Source organism: Strix aluco, chromosome 3 (assembly GCF_031877795.1).
Source record: "Strix aluco isolate bStrAlu1 chromosome 3, bStrAlu1.hap1, whole genome shotgun sequence".
NCBI lineage: Eukaryota > Metazoa > Chordata > Aves > Strigiformes > Strigidae > Strix > Strix aluco.
In genome coordinates this window covers 71,302,693-71,322,282 of record NC_133933.1, presented here as the reverse complement: position 1 = coordinate 71,322,282, position 19,590 = coordinate 71,302,693, and the positions used below count along the sequence as shown (strand labels likewise).

Genomic DNA, 19,590 nt, shown 5'->3' with positions numbered 1-19,590 from the left:
TGAGACAAATAGTCTTTTCTTTAAATGTGAAGTCTTTTTATGAAACCACTGTTTAATGAACCATTATAATTTAACCAGTATAGTTTAGCCCAAGAAGAATAAAGACTTACTGACTTTACAGAAAAAGCAAGATGAAATTTGCTGGGTACGTTTCTACCACACACTCACTGATTTATGCTGTAGTATACTTTCCAGTCACTGTTTTGTGTTGTATATCTATTTTAGACTGCAAATTGCTTAGAACTGGAAAAGGCTTTCCTCAATGAACTCTGAAGCACTATGCACATTCATAATTCTATACAGCCAAATAAAATTTTAAATAAATCTGTAATACTCATTAAAATCCTGAAGTCCTGGGATGTTAGCTACTTTGTGTAGTGATAGCAAGAGACACAGAGCTACAACATAGTTTCATTATAATGGATCATTACAGTGATAAACTGAATGTTTGTTTTAGAAAATAAAAAGTTTTTTATCAATGTAATCTGCTATGACTTTTCCCTCCAAGGGGCACGATACGAAAGATAGGCCTTAAGAAAAGTCTCTAAAGAAAATCTATATTCTGTCTGATTTGTGATGGTCTGGAAGGTTCAGACTGCAAGTAAAAACTTGGCATGAAAAACAATTTACTATTCATCTTGCACATTTTTGTGGCTTTAAGATTCCAGATAACTGAAAAGTTTTGTTTTAGACTTAGCGATCCTTGAAATCAAGTGTTCACAAAAATTTGTTTTAATATGTCATGCTCATCTTAAGCTGTTTCCCAGGTTTTGGCCACGGGTGTTGACATAACTGTTTTTCTTCTTGTGCACAGATAGATGTCTCAGTCAAACAAAATGGGCCTCTAAGGCCAGTTGACCTTAGGACACAGAATACTAAATATGAAACAAGTAAAAGAAATATGAAATATGCAACCATTAGCAATGTAATAAACTCTTGTCAGATTAGAGTTACAGAGTTCTTACTCTTGGGACAAGGACAGTCATAAAAGCAAGTGAATGTGTATTAAGAATGAAATTCAGAGCAAATAAATGGCATGGATAAGAAAATGCAGTAAATTAGTTGTCCAACAGGGAAATAAGGATTGAGAATGGGGAAGGAAATGACCCTGTCATATATCTTGTTCTTCAAGGATTCAAGAAAGCAGAGAGTAGCTTAAACTAATAATTCTTGTGTCCATCCTATACTAATAGCCAAATAGAAGCAGAAAGATTCAAAATGGGATAGATGGGAGGATCACCTTAAGACAAGGACCCACACATGCAGGGATGGCATAATTTAAAGTGTGGCTGAAAATAATGTTCACAGATGTTGCACAGAAGGAGAAGGACCTGCCTAGGAGGCCATTTGAAGACCTATGCTGTTGATGCCTTGAAATGGAGAAAAAGTCTGTATTTCCCATGTCTTCACATGGTCATAGAATCAGGAATGTGCAATCTACTTCATGCAAATGATGGCATAACTTTTATTAGCTAACTCTTAGTCAGAGATTGAAAGAAATCACAACTTCCCGTGCCTTCTCCACTACTTCGGTGCAGCCTGTAACTTCACGGACTACCACAGGAAGCCCCAGTCAGTATGACAAGTGGCACTGTGTCTATATGGTTGTTTTAGAGATGTCCAAACTTCTGAGCTACACTCCAAAATTCTCATATGACTGAGGGACATGAGGATATCTTGGAGAACAAAAGGGGAAAACAACTCCAAGAACAGTTTCACAGGAAGCAGGTACAAAGCAGGTTCCTGCGGGTCCCATGACTCCACTGTGGAGGTAGAGTGGGAGTTCACGTTAGTTCCCTTTCAAGCTGGAGTGTTGACTGCAACATTTTCTGCTTGCTCACTTCCTCCCATCTGTGGGAATTCAGAAAATTTGGTAGTTCCCTAGTCCAGCACAACCTGTGCTGCTGCCTCATCATGGGATGTAATCCTGGTGTGGCAACAGCAGCTGAACTGCATGATAAGTTTTAAAGCAGTACAGTTTACTAACACAGGATTTGAATAAATACCTACTTAAATACCTAGCTGTCTGTTTTATCATTTATCAATAGCAGAATCAAAACCATTCCAGACTTGAATGTTTTCATCCCAAAGATAGGACACGTATTTTCATTTTGCAGACAGAGAGGTGGGGCAACGTTAGATAATTGTTCTGCTCAAGGTCACCAAGGATGTCTATGGATGTCTGTGATTAATTCAGTCAATAGACCCTTGGACTCCTGATTCACAAGATTATTTGTCACAATTTCAGCTGAAACACATAGAGTTAGATTTCTGTATTCCGTACATCAGAACATTGAAAGTCCTGTTTCTATTATATGTATCAAATATTATATCTGACACTTAATCAGAGGTCAACCAGTGAGTCAACAGCAACAACAAAAATGCACAAAAGTTTACAAAAAATTATTTATCCTTTACATACAAATGGGGCTGGAGCATTTTCTCTTCTTCAGGTCCATTTAGTATCTAAGAAAAGACATAAAGGGCCAGATTCTGCAGTCCACACTTACAACTAGTGAAGTCTTACTACATGTGGAGCTCTCAAAGAACACAACGCAATTTAAGATGGTAGAATTTTGACCCAACTTTATTCTTAAGATGTGAGAAGGAAACTTCTGTGCTCTAGACAATCGTTTCATTAACCTTTTCTACCTACAGATACAGCTATAAAGGTACAGGCAGCAAAAGACAAAGCCAGACAAGCCAACGATACTGCAAATGATGTCCTGGCCCAGATTAAAGACCTCAACCAGAATCTCCTGGGCTTGAGAAACAACTACAGTAAACTTGCAGATGACGTGGCGAAAACAAATGCTGTTGTGAAGGATCCTATCAAGAACAGTAAGATCTTTTCTGGGTTGTTTGGTGATGGGTTTTTTTCAGTTTGTTGTTTCCATTTCGCATCTCCAAATGAAACTGAGACACTCCAGAATATCACTCACATGGCGTTACTACAGTATGCTGGGATAAAAGGAATCTCTATCACTTCTATTTTCTAGACTTTATATATAAAAAGAATTTTAAAGTTTAAGGACTGCTGCTAGTAGTTGGAAAAAAGCTAACGTCAGCAGGATGACCATGTAGTGGATAGATTTGTTCCCCAGACTACTTTTTAAAGGATTTAGGAGATGAATAATCAAAGATTCTGACTGGCAATTCACCCTTGACTCAAGAAAAATTCCATGCACTAACCCTCTCTTCAGTCAGTCAGATAATCAGTTCTGGGAGAAATGCATAACTTCTTTCATATACATTAATATTTTTTTGTAGAACACTGAAGATACTTAAGAAGAAAAAGAAAAAGGAGATACTTGAAATGTTTTTTTGTATGTGGTTTTTTTTTAACAGTGAATTCTGTTATCAAATGTGACAGTTGCTTTAGCATTTTCACTTTGGTTATGATGGATAAAGTTGAATTCTAAATTACAAAACATTTTATGGTAGATTACTAGAATATACTGTATAAGACTATACAGCCAGGGGTGACCACAAAACCAGAGTATCTTTACAAAATTACTGAAGGACTAATTTCTCAGCTAACCTGGGCTCACCAGATTATTGTCAACTTGATGAAGCTGGGCACCTAAAAACAGTTTAGGAGGCTGTCATTCTCATTCTATGGACAAATACCCTCTTCAAATTGTAGCTGTACCAGTGTTAGAAGTTAATCCCAATGGCTGTTTGTCACTGCGTGCCTATTTTAAGTTCCTGATCTCTCATCAACTGAGATACACGTGTGAGCCCCAGGTATAATCCCCAGCAGGCAGACCGATCCATACTAGTTTAGACAATATGAAAAGTAGTTATTGATTAAAATAGTACAGTTAGATTACAGTGGGGGATGGAACAAGCAGATCTATGAGGTAATGACCTCTGGCAAGGTAGTGATAAACAACTGAGAAGTGGCCTAAAAGCAGTAATTTCTTGGCACTGTGGGATCTAGACTAGGCCATCTGTCCCAGCCCAAGTATTGTAAAACTGTGTGTACACTAGCATTTTAGTTGAGATTAGGAGTGATAATTTAGAAGTGAATCTCTTGATTGTCCTCAGTCACCATTATTTCGTTCACATCAAGGAGTAGTTTTAACAGTTGCAAACTCTTTCATGTCAGATAAAGCTTAACTGGAAGATGTTCTCAAGTACACTTTTACCACTCTCCAACCGCTAATGAATGCTCAGATTACAGAATGAGATTAGAATAGATGCAGAGTATACCACTCCAAACGTATATAGTGTATGTTGCCACTCACACCGACATGCTAACGTAAACCCTCATGTATGTCAAAATTCAAGCCCTCAATTCTCTTTATGTAGATGTGCAATATATAAAAGGTAATTTTTTTCTAGACTAATCCTGTCCCTTAATTTACTTTACATTTCTGTTTAGATCTTTAAAACATTTTCTTACGTTATCTTCTCTTTCTTCTCTTTTCTTGTCTCCCTATCTTGCCCACAGAAATCAGTACGTACGTTTTCTTTCTTGCTGCTTTTATTGTGCCTTTTCCAGTAAACACTGATACACTGCTTACTACCAAAGCTTCTGCATGGTGCTCTACATTTCACATTCATTGAAATAGTTAAATGGTTACTTTTTGAAGGCTCTGAGATAAAGTGACTTGGTAACTAATTTCACTTATGTGAAACCTTTAGAAGCATCTTGAAGGTTTGGTATCAGTGTCTGGGTGACTCTTGAAAAACAGATATGCGGACTTTCATGCTTTATCTAAGCATCATTATTATTTTCATTCAATATACCTTCTTCTGGTAAATGCAGGTTTGTCCCTTTCAGTGTCATACACACAAACCCATTCCCTCATGCTAGCCAAGTGTTGCAATCCTTAGATCTGCTGATGAATTGTCAAAGAGAGTGCATTTTTCAGTGGTTGTATGTTGAGAGATAAAAAAGTCATTTGACGCTTAAAGAAAAAGAGAGGAAAAGTATCCTTGTGAAATTATTAAATTCTCCTGAAAAAAAGAAAATATTTGCTGTTTACTGTCACAGTTTCTTAATCTGCTTTCAGTACACTTACAGAATTCTAAATTTGTGACCAGAATAAAGCCTTTTTCTAGTTGTGGCCATTAACTTCAGGTTAATTCCAACCCTGTTTCAGAAATTGCTAATGGAAACTAACCAGTTTTTATTAATCTAGCATTTTTCTTCAGAAATGGAATTTTTAAAAAAGAAAGTAAATATTTCATTCGTAAGTGTATTTTGCCTCAGAAAGTGTCTTCCATTAGTATCATCCTGACCTGAAGCATAGTTACTGCTTCAAAATGCGGCTTTAACACCTGCATTTGCTACTATTGCTGCTTTAACTTAATTCTAAATATTCTTAAATTATTACTCTGTTCATGTAGCTTCCTAGTCTGTGTGTACCTCATAGGAGCATATACAATCACCTGAGTATTACGTATGCAGAATTTCCTTGGATTTTATTATTGCAATGTATAATTACTCGCTGACACTATTCTCTAAAACTCTGCCTTGTTCTTTCCTATGAAGTTGCTGATGCAGATTCCAGTATTAAAACTCTAGAAAAGGAAGCAGATCGTCTGCTAGATAAAATCAAACCAATCAAAGAACTTCAGGATAATTTAGGGAAAAACATTTCTCAGATAAAAGAGCTGATAAACCAAGCTCGGAAGCAAGCCAATTCGGTAAGCCCTCTTTCTCGGTAAGATGAACTTTTGAATATTGATGGTATTTTATTTTCTACTTTTCTATTTCTTTTGCACAGGGTGAATCCTTTCTGATTCTGAATGTGTAAAAAGAGCAAATAATGGAGTATAATTTCTCAGATAAAAATAGAATATTCTGATGATTTTCACTCTGTGTCTTGTTTCTTTATTTAAAACATGCCCTTGTTAAATGGATAACATCTCTAGGAATATATAATAACTTGGAAAAGTTATTATTTATGAAGTATTGTGGATGATAGTACAGCAGAAGAGCCACAACATCATTGATTTTTTGTGAAAATGAAAATTTATTTTTTTGCCTCAACACTGGTATTAAGCCCCTGATTTCATTTCATAGAACTTATATTACCTGAGTATGACACCATCTCAAACTCACTGAAATTGCTGAGTGTATTTGGTTTTCCCAGATTCTTAACTTTCTTTGTGTAGTAACAGTTCTGAGGACTTGAACTTGAGTTAAGAATATATTTCTAGTCCCCCCAAATGGACTAAAAGTGTTTGGAGTCCATCTCCCAAACTCAGTAATACTCTAAACTTGAGGATCCGCTGGTTAATACTAAGGTTGTTCAGCTTGTGACCTAATGTAGCAAAGGAAAAAAATTCTTGATGGTACTTAAGAAAACTTCCTGAAAAATGGTTGAAAAAAAGTAATCTACAGAATAATAGGATCCTGGGAAAGAAGTCTATTCCGTATATTTGATGAAATTTGCACAAGATGAAAAGACAAGCTACAGTGATGATGTGGTTTTGTTACATTCATCATCTGTCTGAAAGCTTTGACGTACTTAACTGCTCACTATTTCTGAGATAGCAAAATCATGAGTTTGGTCATATAACATAGGATCTCCTTTTTGACAAAGTTTGCCCTAAGCATAAGGTGATAACATTATGTACATCTACTCTAATACATAAACATGTCTAGCTGGAATTGAAATACCATTGTACTGTCATTATGTCTATGCTGGCATTATGAAAGCAAACAGTATACCGTTTTTACCTGTGCTCAGAGCCTGAGGAAACTAGCACACATATTCAAATGCATATGTCACTCAGATGTGAAAATGAAACTTAGTTATGAGTACCAACTCCATTAGGGGCTATGTAAAAGCAGGGATAGACACAACTATTGGTTTAAACATAATTGTTACGAAGTGTCTTAAATTGGCATAATCAAAGATATTACAAGGAAAAAATAGATCATCCTGTCTACCCAATAGCAATGTGCTATGATTCCTTCAGGAGTGTTGCTTATTTTCCTGGCTGCACATTCTACTTATAGACTATCTCTACTGTTAGAATTCCACTGCTGCTTGTGTTAGACCGGTATATCTTCTAGCTCTTTTTAATTCATACAGTTTGTCCTTTCAAATCTGAATGCCAGAAAGAGCTTTTATTTCCTTTTAATAAACAATCGCAGAAAGAAAATTCAATTTCTACCTCCTGTGCATACCCAAGCAACTCCCTGATACATATAACACAGAAATGGGAAAGAAGAAAAAAAAGTATAATGCTCTTATAATTATTTGGAAGCATCTAAAGTTATTTCTGGAATAATAAACAGTAAACTGAATTTTTTCTGCTATGCTTTTTTTGAAGATCAAAGTGTCGGTGTCCTCTGGAGGCAATTGTATTCGCACATACAGACCAGAAATAAAGAAGGGAACATACAACACCATCATTGTCAATGTGAGGACTGTAGTTGCTGACAATCTGCTTTTTTACCTTGGAAGTGCCAAGTTTGTAAGTCTGTCTCCTGCTTTTCATGTCAGGGTTGCTCAATCAAATCAGACTACTGACAAATACAGAAGATAAGAAAAGCTTTTTTTTCCTTGTAGAGGCTTCAAAGCAGTAGTAGAGGGCCTAAAATAATCTAGACATCTACTGTCTTTGGTATTAATATAGGGACTTCTAAAATATGACAAGCAAAAAATTTTTATATTTTTTTATTTTAACTAGATATGAAATGTGAGACTTGTACATGGACTACATTAGAGCTTTAAAATTTACAGTGCAGCCAGGGTAACTTTTGCGTTGGTTGTGGGTTTTCCCTTGGGAATGAAGTAACTAATCATCTTGCATCTGTCAAAGCTCCTATTTATTGTAATTTTAAGTCAAGACTACAATTCCAAGCATAATAAAGATGAATGATTCAGTTTCCCATGAACCCTACAGCAGGCAGACTTCTAGAATAATCAATAATAATTCAGTAAATGGGAAAAGCATTCTATTTCTAACATTTTATACTATTTATTTTGTTTACCTAATACAAAATGAAGATGCTAGATGGCATTGTGTATTAATCTAGGATCCTGACATCTTTCTGCCATCCAATGGATGTTTTACAGAGTGTTACTCTGAGTTAAATCCTTCTCTTGATGGCTACAATATTAACATTTCTGTAAGTCTAGCAGCTCTTTACTACATATCACTGACAGAAGTAATTTGCCATCTTTGGCTTAAGATTCCTTGTTTGAACCATTGAAAACAGGAAAGAGAGAATCTGATTTTAGATCACTGAGAGTTAATGTTCATACTTTACTGTCTATATATGAGTTCCTCATGTCTCGGTAGACCTTCTGAACTGTGAAGAGTTCTGAAAAACTTCCTTTAATTGAAGTATGAGATTGCTTCTATTTTCATATTTTATATGTAGACTGACTTCTTGGCCATAGAGATGCGCAAAGGCAAGGTGAGCTTCCTGTGGGATGTGGGATCCGGTGTTGGACGGGTAGAGTATCCAGATCTGACCATTGATGATGGATTTTGGTACCGGATTGAAGCCTCTAGGCAAGTATATATTTCAATTTCAAGATTTTGTTCCTAAAGAAAAAATGGCTAAATTTAATAAGTTCTGCTTCTAATCCACTGTCCTCCTGAGGCATACCTCAGGTTTACGTGGAAAAGTTTGCTGTGTTTCAAACATCGACTTTTTAAAGAAAGATGATGTCATAAATATGAAAAATTCTAGTCTGGTTTAATGAAAGCTTTTGAACCTACATCCAATAGTACCAAAAGCGTAGACGCTACAATTACTAATGAAATGTGAATTGTTCTGTGTCAAGAATTTATTGTCATCACATATTTCCCCTCTAGCATGAACAATCTATGACTGCTTATATTCCCTTCTGTTTACCTATCACTCTATCGATTCTCTCTTCAGCTAGCTTCCTTTTAAAATCAGTTAAAGGTTTTGGCACTCAAACAGATAGCTACTATTCTTTTCTCGTTGAATTTCAGAGAGGAGCAGCTTTTCTGAATTTCTGGTCTTGGTACAGTACTGCAAATGAAAGGTCTGTCATACACCAGTATCTTGATTCTTACTCAAAATGCCGTGTTCATAGGCAGAATGTCTCTTCAACCTGGAGATACTAAAAGAGATACAGTTTATGAAAACTCAAGGAAGAAATATTCTGGAAAGTTAAACTATAGTTTGTAATTTGGGATCAGCTATTGCATACTTTTGGACTTCAGAAATATAGATAATTTAATATTCAAATTCCATATTTGTTAGTTGAATCTTTTGTTTTCCATTCAAATAGCAAACACATGACATATGGTGTAGTAATTATAGTGTAAGGGTTACATAAGTTCATATCCTTTATCTTCTACTTCCGAAAAGATCTTAGTAATTTAGGTATCATCTATATTGCAATTTGATATGAAGCTGAGTAATTCCTCCTGCATCATTACAATTAACTTCACATAGTAATAAACATAGAACCGATAACATAGTCAGAAAATGAGAGAAAGAAAGAGAAGGAAAACAAAGCACTCTAAATCTGGTTACATCCATAGCTCTCAGAGGAGGAAATGGCATCCAGTTTAAATAATTTAGTGAAATCACAGAAGTCAGCCGTTCAGAGCAGAGAATTAAATAAAATTATGGCACCATCTCCAGAAGCTGGCTTAATGAAACCTTATTGCTAGGAAAATACAAACTAGGGTACAATACAAATTGTTGAAATCTTCACCAGTTCATATTATGCATACTAAAACAGCTTCATGACACAGTAATGCCAGACTTTCATTTACAAGAAAGCTGCTTCAGCAGAATATGGAGCCAGGACATGGTATAAAAATTCACACATCCTACAAAAGCACATTGCCTATTAAGCTGGTTGTACTGGATATATAGGGTGTGCATGCCATTAGTTTTTGAACAGACTGCTGGATCAGCAATTTAGAACAATTACAGCTGCACAAATCTGAAGAACAGAGCAGTGTTTAGGAGAATTACATTGCAGAGACATTAGTTGGATTTATGGGATTAAGATGAAGAGCTTGGGACTGATTTTGCATTCTTAAGGCAGACTTCATAAACCACGTAACCTACTGAAGATTCTTCAACTTTGAACATTTTAATCCAGTTGATAACTCTTCTCTGACTCCCTTCATAAGCTGTTGAAGAGTTCTACTCATTTCATTCCCTCACCTTTTTACTCCATTTTTCTGCTCAGTTCCAGCCACAGACTTTTTAAGTAACCCGACAGAGCTGCCTGCACAGCTGGAGCCCAACATCCACTTAGAATGGGGACATAAGATAAAATTCTGGCCTTGCTGAATTTTGCCATTGTTTTCAGTGGTGACAGGCATTGACACACAATGATAATGGTATGGTAGGTTTACAGGTTGATAGCAATTCTTAATCGAGAATCCCAAAGGGCCTCTAAAGGAAGAGATATGGTGGCACAGAGGTTGTGAAATTCTCAACGTCACTCAGCATACTGAATAAAATCTAAATAAAAAAAAGCTGACTGTTGAGCAATGATCAGAGATGTTCAGTTAATGTCTGCACCAAAATTTCCAGTGTATTAAGACTAAACTGATAATTACTGCATCTGTTTTCAGGGACACTGTTAATTTTCATCACCTTTTTATTTAAAGCATACTAATGCTTTGCATTTTATTGTATATGCAGAGTTTGTCATGGAAATATTTTTTTTTTTATGGAATGGAAGTAAAATTTGTTTATTCCTATAGGAATTCCTAAAGGAATTCCCTACACTTTGATGGTACAGGAATTTAACAAATGTCACTTACAGAGTTACTTACCTGATTACCGAGGCAAATGTCATTGGCATCAAGAACTGTAATCAATCAAAGTATCAATTAACAAAGGAAATCTGGTATAACAGTCTGTGACAAAATGATTTAAAGCAGGTTTGCAACATGCAAACAGTGTAAATTTTGTGAAACAGTCAAATGGATGACAGAATATTTTTGTGACTTGCTAGATCAGTGAAAAAATGTCACTCGACTTCGCAGGCCTCAATTAGGAGCAGGACCTGATTAGTTGTGATTTTCATCAAGTGTGATTTAAATATTACCATTGTTTTAATGGTTAATGACATACTTTAAGCAGTGCCCTTCCTTAAAGGGACAAAGGATGCTTGAATCACAAGTTCACTGCAGACACATCCAGCTCAACTCAGCAAGAGTTCAGTACTAAACTACTGTGGTATGTCTAAGCCATACTTTACAGTGACGATTTTCTGTGCTCTCAAGGGCTCAAGGAGCAGAGGTTTCTACATGATATTTTGTAATGTAATGTTGATGACTTGTAAAAGTCATCTTATTTATATCATGCATCTCCTAAGGAGCACACCCTGCATGCATGGCATTATGTAAATTTTTCAGATGATCAGCCACACAGTGCTGGTACATCGTCTGTAATCCTCCAGTTATGCAGAACTGACTATCACTAGAACAGTATCTTCTAACCTGATGACTTGTCGTGCACAGGGTAGCAATGTCTTTTTGCTGTCAAGTTAGCCAAATTCTTTCTTCAAGCTCAATTGTCCTCCCTAAATAAGAGAGAATTATTTATGGAAGATACTCCATTGTTAGCATTTCAGTCTGAAGATGAAAGACGTCCATGCTATTTGTGACGTATTAGACACCCTAAAAAGCATCAGCCTACTCAGTGACTTCTGCATTATTGCACTTGGATGTTTTTAAACTAGAATCTTGATTTCAGCACAATATAGATTGAAAGCGCCAATGACTTTCTTTCAGAAAGCATCAAACTTAAGCAGTTTTTAAAAAAGTTTTTAGCAACTGTTAGTCTTTCAACAATAACTACATTGAGAACTTTTATCCTTTAAAGGGCTTCACATCAATAAACCTTCTGAAAGTAAAAATTTGGAATTTCTGCTGTATAGAAAGCTATCTACTTAGCATTCAGTTGATTTGGGAATAAAAAGTAAAATATTGCTATTAAAAAGAAATTTTAAAAAAACTTTAGAATAATGTGGATGACTTTAGCCCACTTCTTTCAAATTATTTGGACACCATGCGCATACCCCAGATGTCACTTAGGAGATTCCCTAGGAAACTGAGAGTCCCATCCATGTGGTTTCTAGAGCTGCCAGATCAAGGTATGGGTGTGTAATCAAAGAGCTCCAGTGGTTTTTTGCAAATATGTATTTTCTACTTTGAAAGCCTTGCGATCCCTGACTACAAAGCAGGCAAGATAGCATAGATCTACAAAGGTATTCCCTATTGATTGAAAACACTCAAAATTACTTTGCAACCCTGCTTCACAGTTCAGGAGAAATGTATCAAAACTGAGATGTCTCAACAAATAATTTTTTTTTTTTAATTTAAGTGGCTTTTTCTAAGTTCTGTGTTATTTCATAAGAAAACTGTCAACTCATTCTGGTTTTTGGGTAATAGATTCTGAGCCAAAGGAATTTCTGAAGAGTGTTTTATAGACCTAAAATGCATAGTCTTATAGGATTTTTCCACCCTCTAGAGCCCCGGTCCCATAAACTTTCTAAATCCAGGAATTCTGTAAGTACAGCATAGTAATGTCTTCATTTACCTTATTCAGTAGCCTAAATTATGCAGTATTCCTTGCTGTGCTCTAAATGTAAGATAATGTTAAACATAAACATACATTTAACATGTATAATATTAAATATATTACATGTTAAATATATTAACATGTTAATATATGTTAGCATGTAATATATTATGTCTTAAATATATTAATATATTAATGTTAAATGTATATTTAACATAATACATGTTAATATATTTATATATTTATATTAATATATTTATATATTAACTATATATTAATATAATATAATATTAAATGTTTATATTTATATTAATATATATATTAACGTGTATAATGTTAAATACACATTTAACATAACAGATAATGAAATGAGATTTATTCCTGAAACGTATGCTTTTAACTTTTAGTTTGCATGTTACTTCAATACCCCAAGCCTTTTTTTTTTTTTTTTCTAATTAGACAAAAAGAAATTTTGCATCTTTGCAAGCAGCAAAGTTCAGGACTTTAGAAAATCAAAGGAATCATTCTTTCTTTCCTTTCTGGCTGTGACTTGGCAGTATCTTGATTGAATAAGTATATAACTTTTGATTTCAAAAAGCTACATGTAGAAATTTTTGGTGAATTTTATCACCTCTATTTAATCGGCTTCCTTCCTTTCCCTAGAAACCCTTTTCACAAATGTAGGTATAAAAACTGTTTTCTGAGAAAAATCTCCGTTTTGCCTACCTTGAGAACAGTTACTGAGTAATTCTTAGGGTCTAATCAGGTAGCCAGCAAAATACCACATGTAATCTAAAAAATGGGTAGTCATTCTTGACAGCTATACAGTCTGCAAACTGTTATGGAAAAAGAAAGTAAGTTTTATTTAAAATGGTGTATTTCTGCATTAAGTATCAAACATCTAAGTTAGAAAAGTTCCATGTAATATTGGTATCCATGCTGAGTGTTTCAGTACTACTTAGGTTTGCAAGATAAGGCATCCAGATTAGGAATTTCCAAATTAACATGACAATGGTCATGGGAAATCCAGCATTCTATTAGAAATAAGATAAAGCAGCAATTTCCAAAGTTATCCATAACTCCACAGTATGTGATTCCCCTCTGCGTACCTCATCTCCCAGCCACTCCTCCACCACATTACTGAACATAGTAGATATTTCATCTGCACATGACGATTCAGGTCACACTCCATGCTTGTTTCTACAATTGTATTATGGCCCCATAAAAATTATGTGTGTTGATTATGGTCCATCTGTCTGGGATGAAACACTAATTTATGGTGTGACTATAAATGCATAATAGTTTACTTCTTATCCATACTGCTATAAGGTAAGGTAATATTAAGCAAATTATTGCAAAGGATTCAAAATGATTCAAGTTTCCTTTGAAATACCTTTCTATATACCTGAAAGACTAGGAGGAATCACATCTCTCCACATTCTGTTCCTTCTATTGTAAAAATACATCGTCAAACTCTTTCCATGCCAGTTATTACATTAATATAACCTAAGGAATAGAAGCTAACTGCTCCAGAAACTATTAACAAATGGCAAATTCTTCTGTTGTTTTTGTTACCATCAATATTTGATATGATTCATAGAGGACAATGAGGTAACATCCTTAAACACAATGGGATTTGTGCCTGTTCGATAAGCAACCAGAGAGCTCCACTGCAGAAAATGCAAACTCTGTGCATCGCACTGAAGGAAATTGAAGTACTTTATCACATGATCATTCATTTCAGTTCAAATATAATCTAATAAACCTTATGAAATTCAGAAATTTAATTTGGAACCTTGCCTGCATCATTTGTTACATCACGAAACAGTTACTTAACACTAATTTCATCACAATAATTTAAAAAATACAATTCTTTGTTTTAGTCAATGAAAGTTCCACTTCATCTGTATAGTGAATTTTGTTCAAAAAGGACATTGAGGAGAGAAAAGAACCTGGTTCTGTGATCATGTCTTTAACTTATACAAGCATAAGAGTCTATTCATTTGTATCAAAATAATCAAATCGGTAATACATGCCTCTATTAAAAGATGCTGTCTAATAAAGACTTTTCCTATGTTTGGTTTGACTACTGACTCTGTATGTTTAAATTATTTTGTTAAAATCTCTAGGAGTGGGAAAAATGGCACAATATCAGTGCGAGCTTTGGATGGTCCTAAAGCCAGCATTGTGCCAGCCACATTCCATGCTGTTTCTCCACCTGGATATACCATTCTGGATGTAGATGCTAATGCCATGCTGTTTGTTGGTGGTTTAACTGAAAAACTAAAGGTAATGTCTGGTGCTGGTGTATTAACTGTCTGTTTATGTGGACAATTTTTATTATTGCTTACAGTAGAAATAGTAAATTTTAATATGCTGGCATCATTGTAGTAGATGCTTTAGTAGCAAGTAGTACACCTGCACTCTTGAAAGATTGTTGAGATTTGCCTAGAGGTTTAGGTGCACAGACCTAAAGTTTCTCTGCCCGTGGTGTTAACTTCTAATCAGATTACTGGTGGCAGGCTGTATTGATGCAGCATTTAGCTCAAACAACTAATTCCTGCTGGGTAGCTGGATGTTTTACCTTGGACATACTGCTGCCCCAACAGGCTTTCAGCATGACAGTGACAGGAACTAATTTTTGTTTCCATACATTCCTGGTCTCCTAACAATGTATGTAAGAATATATATTCCTTTACATTCAAGGTTTTTTACTTTGTCATCTACCCACAGTATCACTTCCTCCTTTGTAGTCCTTTTGACATTTCTGCTTTATTTTCTTCATTTTGGTTCCTGTTTTCCCCCCAGTAATACCCCTCTTTTTAACTGCTACCTACATCAGATCCCTGATCTATTTTCTCTTCTTTTTGCCTGTTCATTTTTTCTGATGACTGCTTCTACATTGCTTAACTTAATGGGAAAGAATAGAAGATTTATGCCAAATAGAACAGATGGAAATCTTTCAGCAAAAAAAGTTCTCAGATAAGTACTAATTAGCATATAGTTTCTGGTGGCATTCATTACAAAACAATTTAAATGAACTATTTTGTTCCTGATCAATATTTTGATTTTTTTTTTAATACTAACACTACCAAAAAATCCTCATTTAACATTAAAAAAGAAGCTAACATTTAGACTTTTCCCAAACAGTGAACTCAAATAGCTTTCTTTTACACTAAAGTTTCTATATGTCCTCAAGTGTTAAAATAGCACAATATTTTATGGTCCAACTTTCTAGTTTTTAGAAAGTTCAACCTTGTAAATGGTTCTGGCTTGGGAATATGTGGATAGACATATTCCTTTCTTACAGAGAATAGTGTGGGTACACATTTCACGAGAGGAAAAGACAAAATCAGAGGATACAAGAGGAATAGAGAATGTAGATTCCATTTGCTTGAAATCAGGGTTTTGAAGTCCAGCTTTAGCTTCAAAGATATCCATGTGTTTTGGAGCACAGTCAGGTAGCTTCATTTTAGAACTTGATCACGGCTTCTGCACACACACACAAAAAAACAATTCTGAGCAGACTTGCACAACTACAAGCTAACTTAAGTGAGATATATCTGACTTTGACAAGCATTCACAGGAATGGGAGAAAATTTCATAAGGTTTTGGGCTAGGAAATTGAAAGTCAGTCCATATTAGTAGAACTCAGATCTACTCTCTCTTTTTTATCCAAAATGGATCTACAAAAAATCACAAACATTTGCAAGTTCTAAAGATGCAGATGCAACGAATCTTGATGTTTCTTGTTGAACTTTAAGCATGTAAATAACTGCAATGCGGGGTTTTTTTGTAGTTTGATTTCATATAGGAAATAGGCAAGGAAGTCAACTGAAGAATTTCTTGGAGAATTACATATTCATAAAAACAGCCTTTCTGTCACTTTTTTCTATGTTCTCCTTACAGGCTTAAACAAAAGTTCTGGTTTGCTCTCTACCTTCCAGCTTTCTGTCTAGAGGCAACTAAAGGTGTTTCCTTTCTTCTGTTAGCCCTAAACAAGAACCCTCAAAACATGTTTCTAAAATTAATGAATCATCAGTTGCTAAAAGTGGCTGTGTACTGCACAGATTAGTGACCCTTACAAAACCAGAATGGCCTCACTGGCTTTCTGTACTCTGTGCCTTTGATCTGCTTTTTCAAAGGGAATGGAAATAAGCCGAGGAGAGGTGCTTTATCTCCTGCACCTAATTTACTTCTCAGCTTTCTTTCATTCCTGGAGTTTTGCTATGTCGGATAAATTTTAATTTCCTCTGCTGTTTTTACCAGTAACAAATCTAATTGCATTGGCATTATGTCCTGTTTTTCACATGCCATAATAACTCAGTGGAATAAACACTCCACTCAGCTGAATCAGGACTATTCAGTGCTTGCAGTGCTGTGTAGTTATAATGACCAAGGGTCCAACTGCACCAGTCCGTAGAGGCTATAGAGCATCTATGTGCTTGTCTACCTCACTAAAATGCTTAACTGTCAGAGTCTGACTGCAGGCTTGGGAAGACAAACTGGCTCAGGTAACAATCATAAGTGCCAGAATTATGATTAAATGAATAATTTCATTTTTCCACATTTAGAAAAGCACTTGAGAGTCTGGTTTATACAATATTTAAATTTCATTGACTCAGCTGAGATGCTAGAAAATGCATGGTCAGGTGGGTTTTGGCTTGTTGTCTTTGAGTGATCCCCTGAAGGAGTCATGAAGCTTCAACCTCAAATGCCAGCCTAAACTGAAACCTTATTTTAATTTTATTTTAGATTTCACTTTTGAATTATGAGAATACAAGTGGGGCAAAGTACTGAAACATGGTAGTACCATTTATATTTGCATGGGTCTAGGACACCAAACCTTGAAGACCAGAGCTTTCACCTGAATTCTACTTCGAAAAAAATTCTTGTTTTTACATTAAGAATCCAAAGAATCAAAGATGATACAGAAATTCATCAACAGCTGTTCTGTGCCACAGCATAAAGTAGTCTTGTGCCTAGTCCTAATTTCCACAACAAAGCTGTCACATTAGACTAATAAAAATTTATGTTTTACATGATGCCACCTCTAGGTTTAAGTGTTATAAATATGTTGCTGTTAAATAAAGACCTTCTGGTATTACAGTCTGATGGTAGGAAAAGTGAGGCAAAGGTGTAGAGATCATATGTAGTTTTTTGAGTAACCAGGCCCCAAAGCTGGTACCAACTGCTTCAATAAAAGATGTCACCACTCCTAACAAAGGTCATCTCATTTAAGTTGAACTGTCAAAGGAAAAATAAGTTTGAGTTTTAAAATATTTTATATCTACTGCTTTTACTTCATTTTTATAAGTAGTAGCATTTATTTGGGGTATTTATTTAATATTTAAGTACTAATAGTATTTGAATAATATTTAGTTAAGAAGAATTACTTAAAAAAGAAGCATCATGAATTGTGTATTTAGTCAAAAGTTAGAGATTTAGCAGAATCTCTAGAGGGAAAAGGGTTCAAGGGCTCTTGATATTTCAGGATAAACAAAAGGACCTGGAACACAGTAATGTTTAAGTCTGAACCCTTTCCTGAATGTTTTTCTTTTTTTCCTTTAGTTAGATACAGTGAGGCAGAGGTGAGTAGTAAACACAGTTCACTACGTAATACAGTTGTAGGATTGAGTATGAGGTGCGATGCTGAACCAGAACAGGAATTGTGGATGCTGCAAAAGTCTGATGCCAGAAAAGCTATTTTCAACCTCAGTAAGAGCTCTCCAGATATTTTCTGGAGAATTCATTTTTTCATCTTAAGTCAGGAAAACCTTCCTGATTTTTTTTTTTTCCAAGTAAATAAAGACAAGGGCAGAGGTAGGAAGACAGTGTATTGTAAGTTTGGTATGGCTGGTATATTTGCAATTCAGAGTTTTAACCACCTTTGGATTTGCTCTGTTGAGACACAGTCTGTGGATTAAAAGATAAATGATAACTTTACTTTTTTGGGAATTTTTGTCACCGTGTGGTACAGTTGTCAGGCTCACAAAATGAAGACCTTAACTGAGACACCTTTCTAAAACCAGGAAGTTCTTTGGAAATTTATCAAGGTCACTGATATTTTTAAAATCTTTGTCTCAGAAACCAGCTTTTTCATATTATTGGGTTTTGGAGTGCTTTAGATCCCTCCTGTGATTTTGTCCACATCCCTTTTTGCATGCATCTTTGCAGTATATTCAAAAGGAAGGTTCATTTTCAGTTTTTAAAAACATCTTTCGTCTGAGTTGAGTAGAAAACTATGATACTTAGATGTCATGAATTTCTCAGAAGTGACATTAAGTTCATACTTGTTGCTAATTAAAACCTTCCCAATTACCCTGGGAAATATCACTAGCACATTAAGTCTTTTGAGTCATACTTTTCCTTGAATATTTTCAAGTTGCACTTCTCCATATTCTCTTGCAAGATCTTAATATTTGTAATTGCTGTATGGAAAACAGCAGGTGCTAGTCTATCTGAGATAACTAAGTATATAGATTTTCAATCAGCTCATATTGATGAAGTGAAATTTAAATGAAACCAGGTATTTTTAGAAGGATAATTTTGTGATGAGTACTCTGTGTACTGTCAAATATTACTACCTTGATCATGGTACCATGTTACGATCCAATGAATGTTACCCCATGTGCATGACCCTAGATTAATGAGTTTTGATAGGATGTGAGTTTTAATTGCTTTGCCATCTGCAGTTTTTCTGCATCCAAAAATCAGCATGGACTTTTACAGTTGAGTTCACAGTTGGTCTTTTAATGTGGACAATGTGGTCAATTTCCAGAGTTTTAAGCATTAAGTGCAGTAGAAACGCTTTCCTTACTGTATTGTGGGCAAGATTCCTCATAGTCCTTTCCATGAAGTCTTAAACAAATACCCAGACAGACCTTGAACAAGTGGGAGTGGGCAGCTCTCTGAATAGCCAGGAAAGCTGATGGTGATGTGGAAGCCAGGGCATCTCCTTGTTCTCCAAATATCATTCTGCCTAGGCCTTCCTCAGAGTCTCAAATATAAATGGGCTTTTCCATTCTGACTGATACAAAGTTTAGCTTGCATTTTTACTGATCAGTTGTTCTATAGCAGGGCTT

At 35.3% G+C, this 19,590-nt stretch overlaps 1 protein-coding gene across 4 annotated transcripts in view; it reads left to right on the top strand.

Annotated features, from left to right (window-relative positions):
- The window catches only part of LAMA2 (laminin subunit alpha 2), a 391,440-nt gene that overhangs the window by 334,079 nt on the left and 37,771 nt on the right, over positions 1-19,590 (top strand). For all 4 annotated transcript variants that reach the window (XM_074819148.1, XM_074819147.1, XM_074819146.1 and 1 more), the window contains 5 exons: positions 2,659-2,841; positions 5,504-5,658; positions 7,297-7,440; positions 8,354-8,487; positions 14,635-14,794. In XM_074819148.1, coding sequence (XP_074675249.1) covers positions 2,659-2,841; positions 5,504-5,658; positions 7,297-7,440; positions 8,354-8,487; positions 14,635-14,794 — 776 coding nt within the window. The remainder of the gene's footprint in view (positions 1-2,658; positions 2,842-5,503; positions 5,659-7,296; positions 7,441-8,353; positions 8,488-14,634; positions 14,795-19,590) is intronic.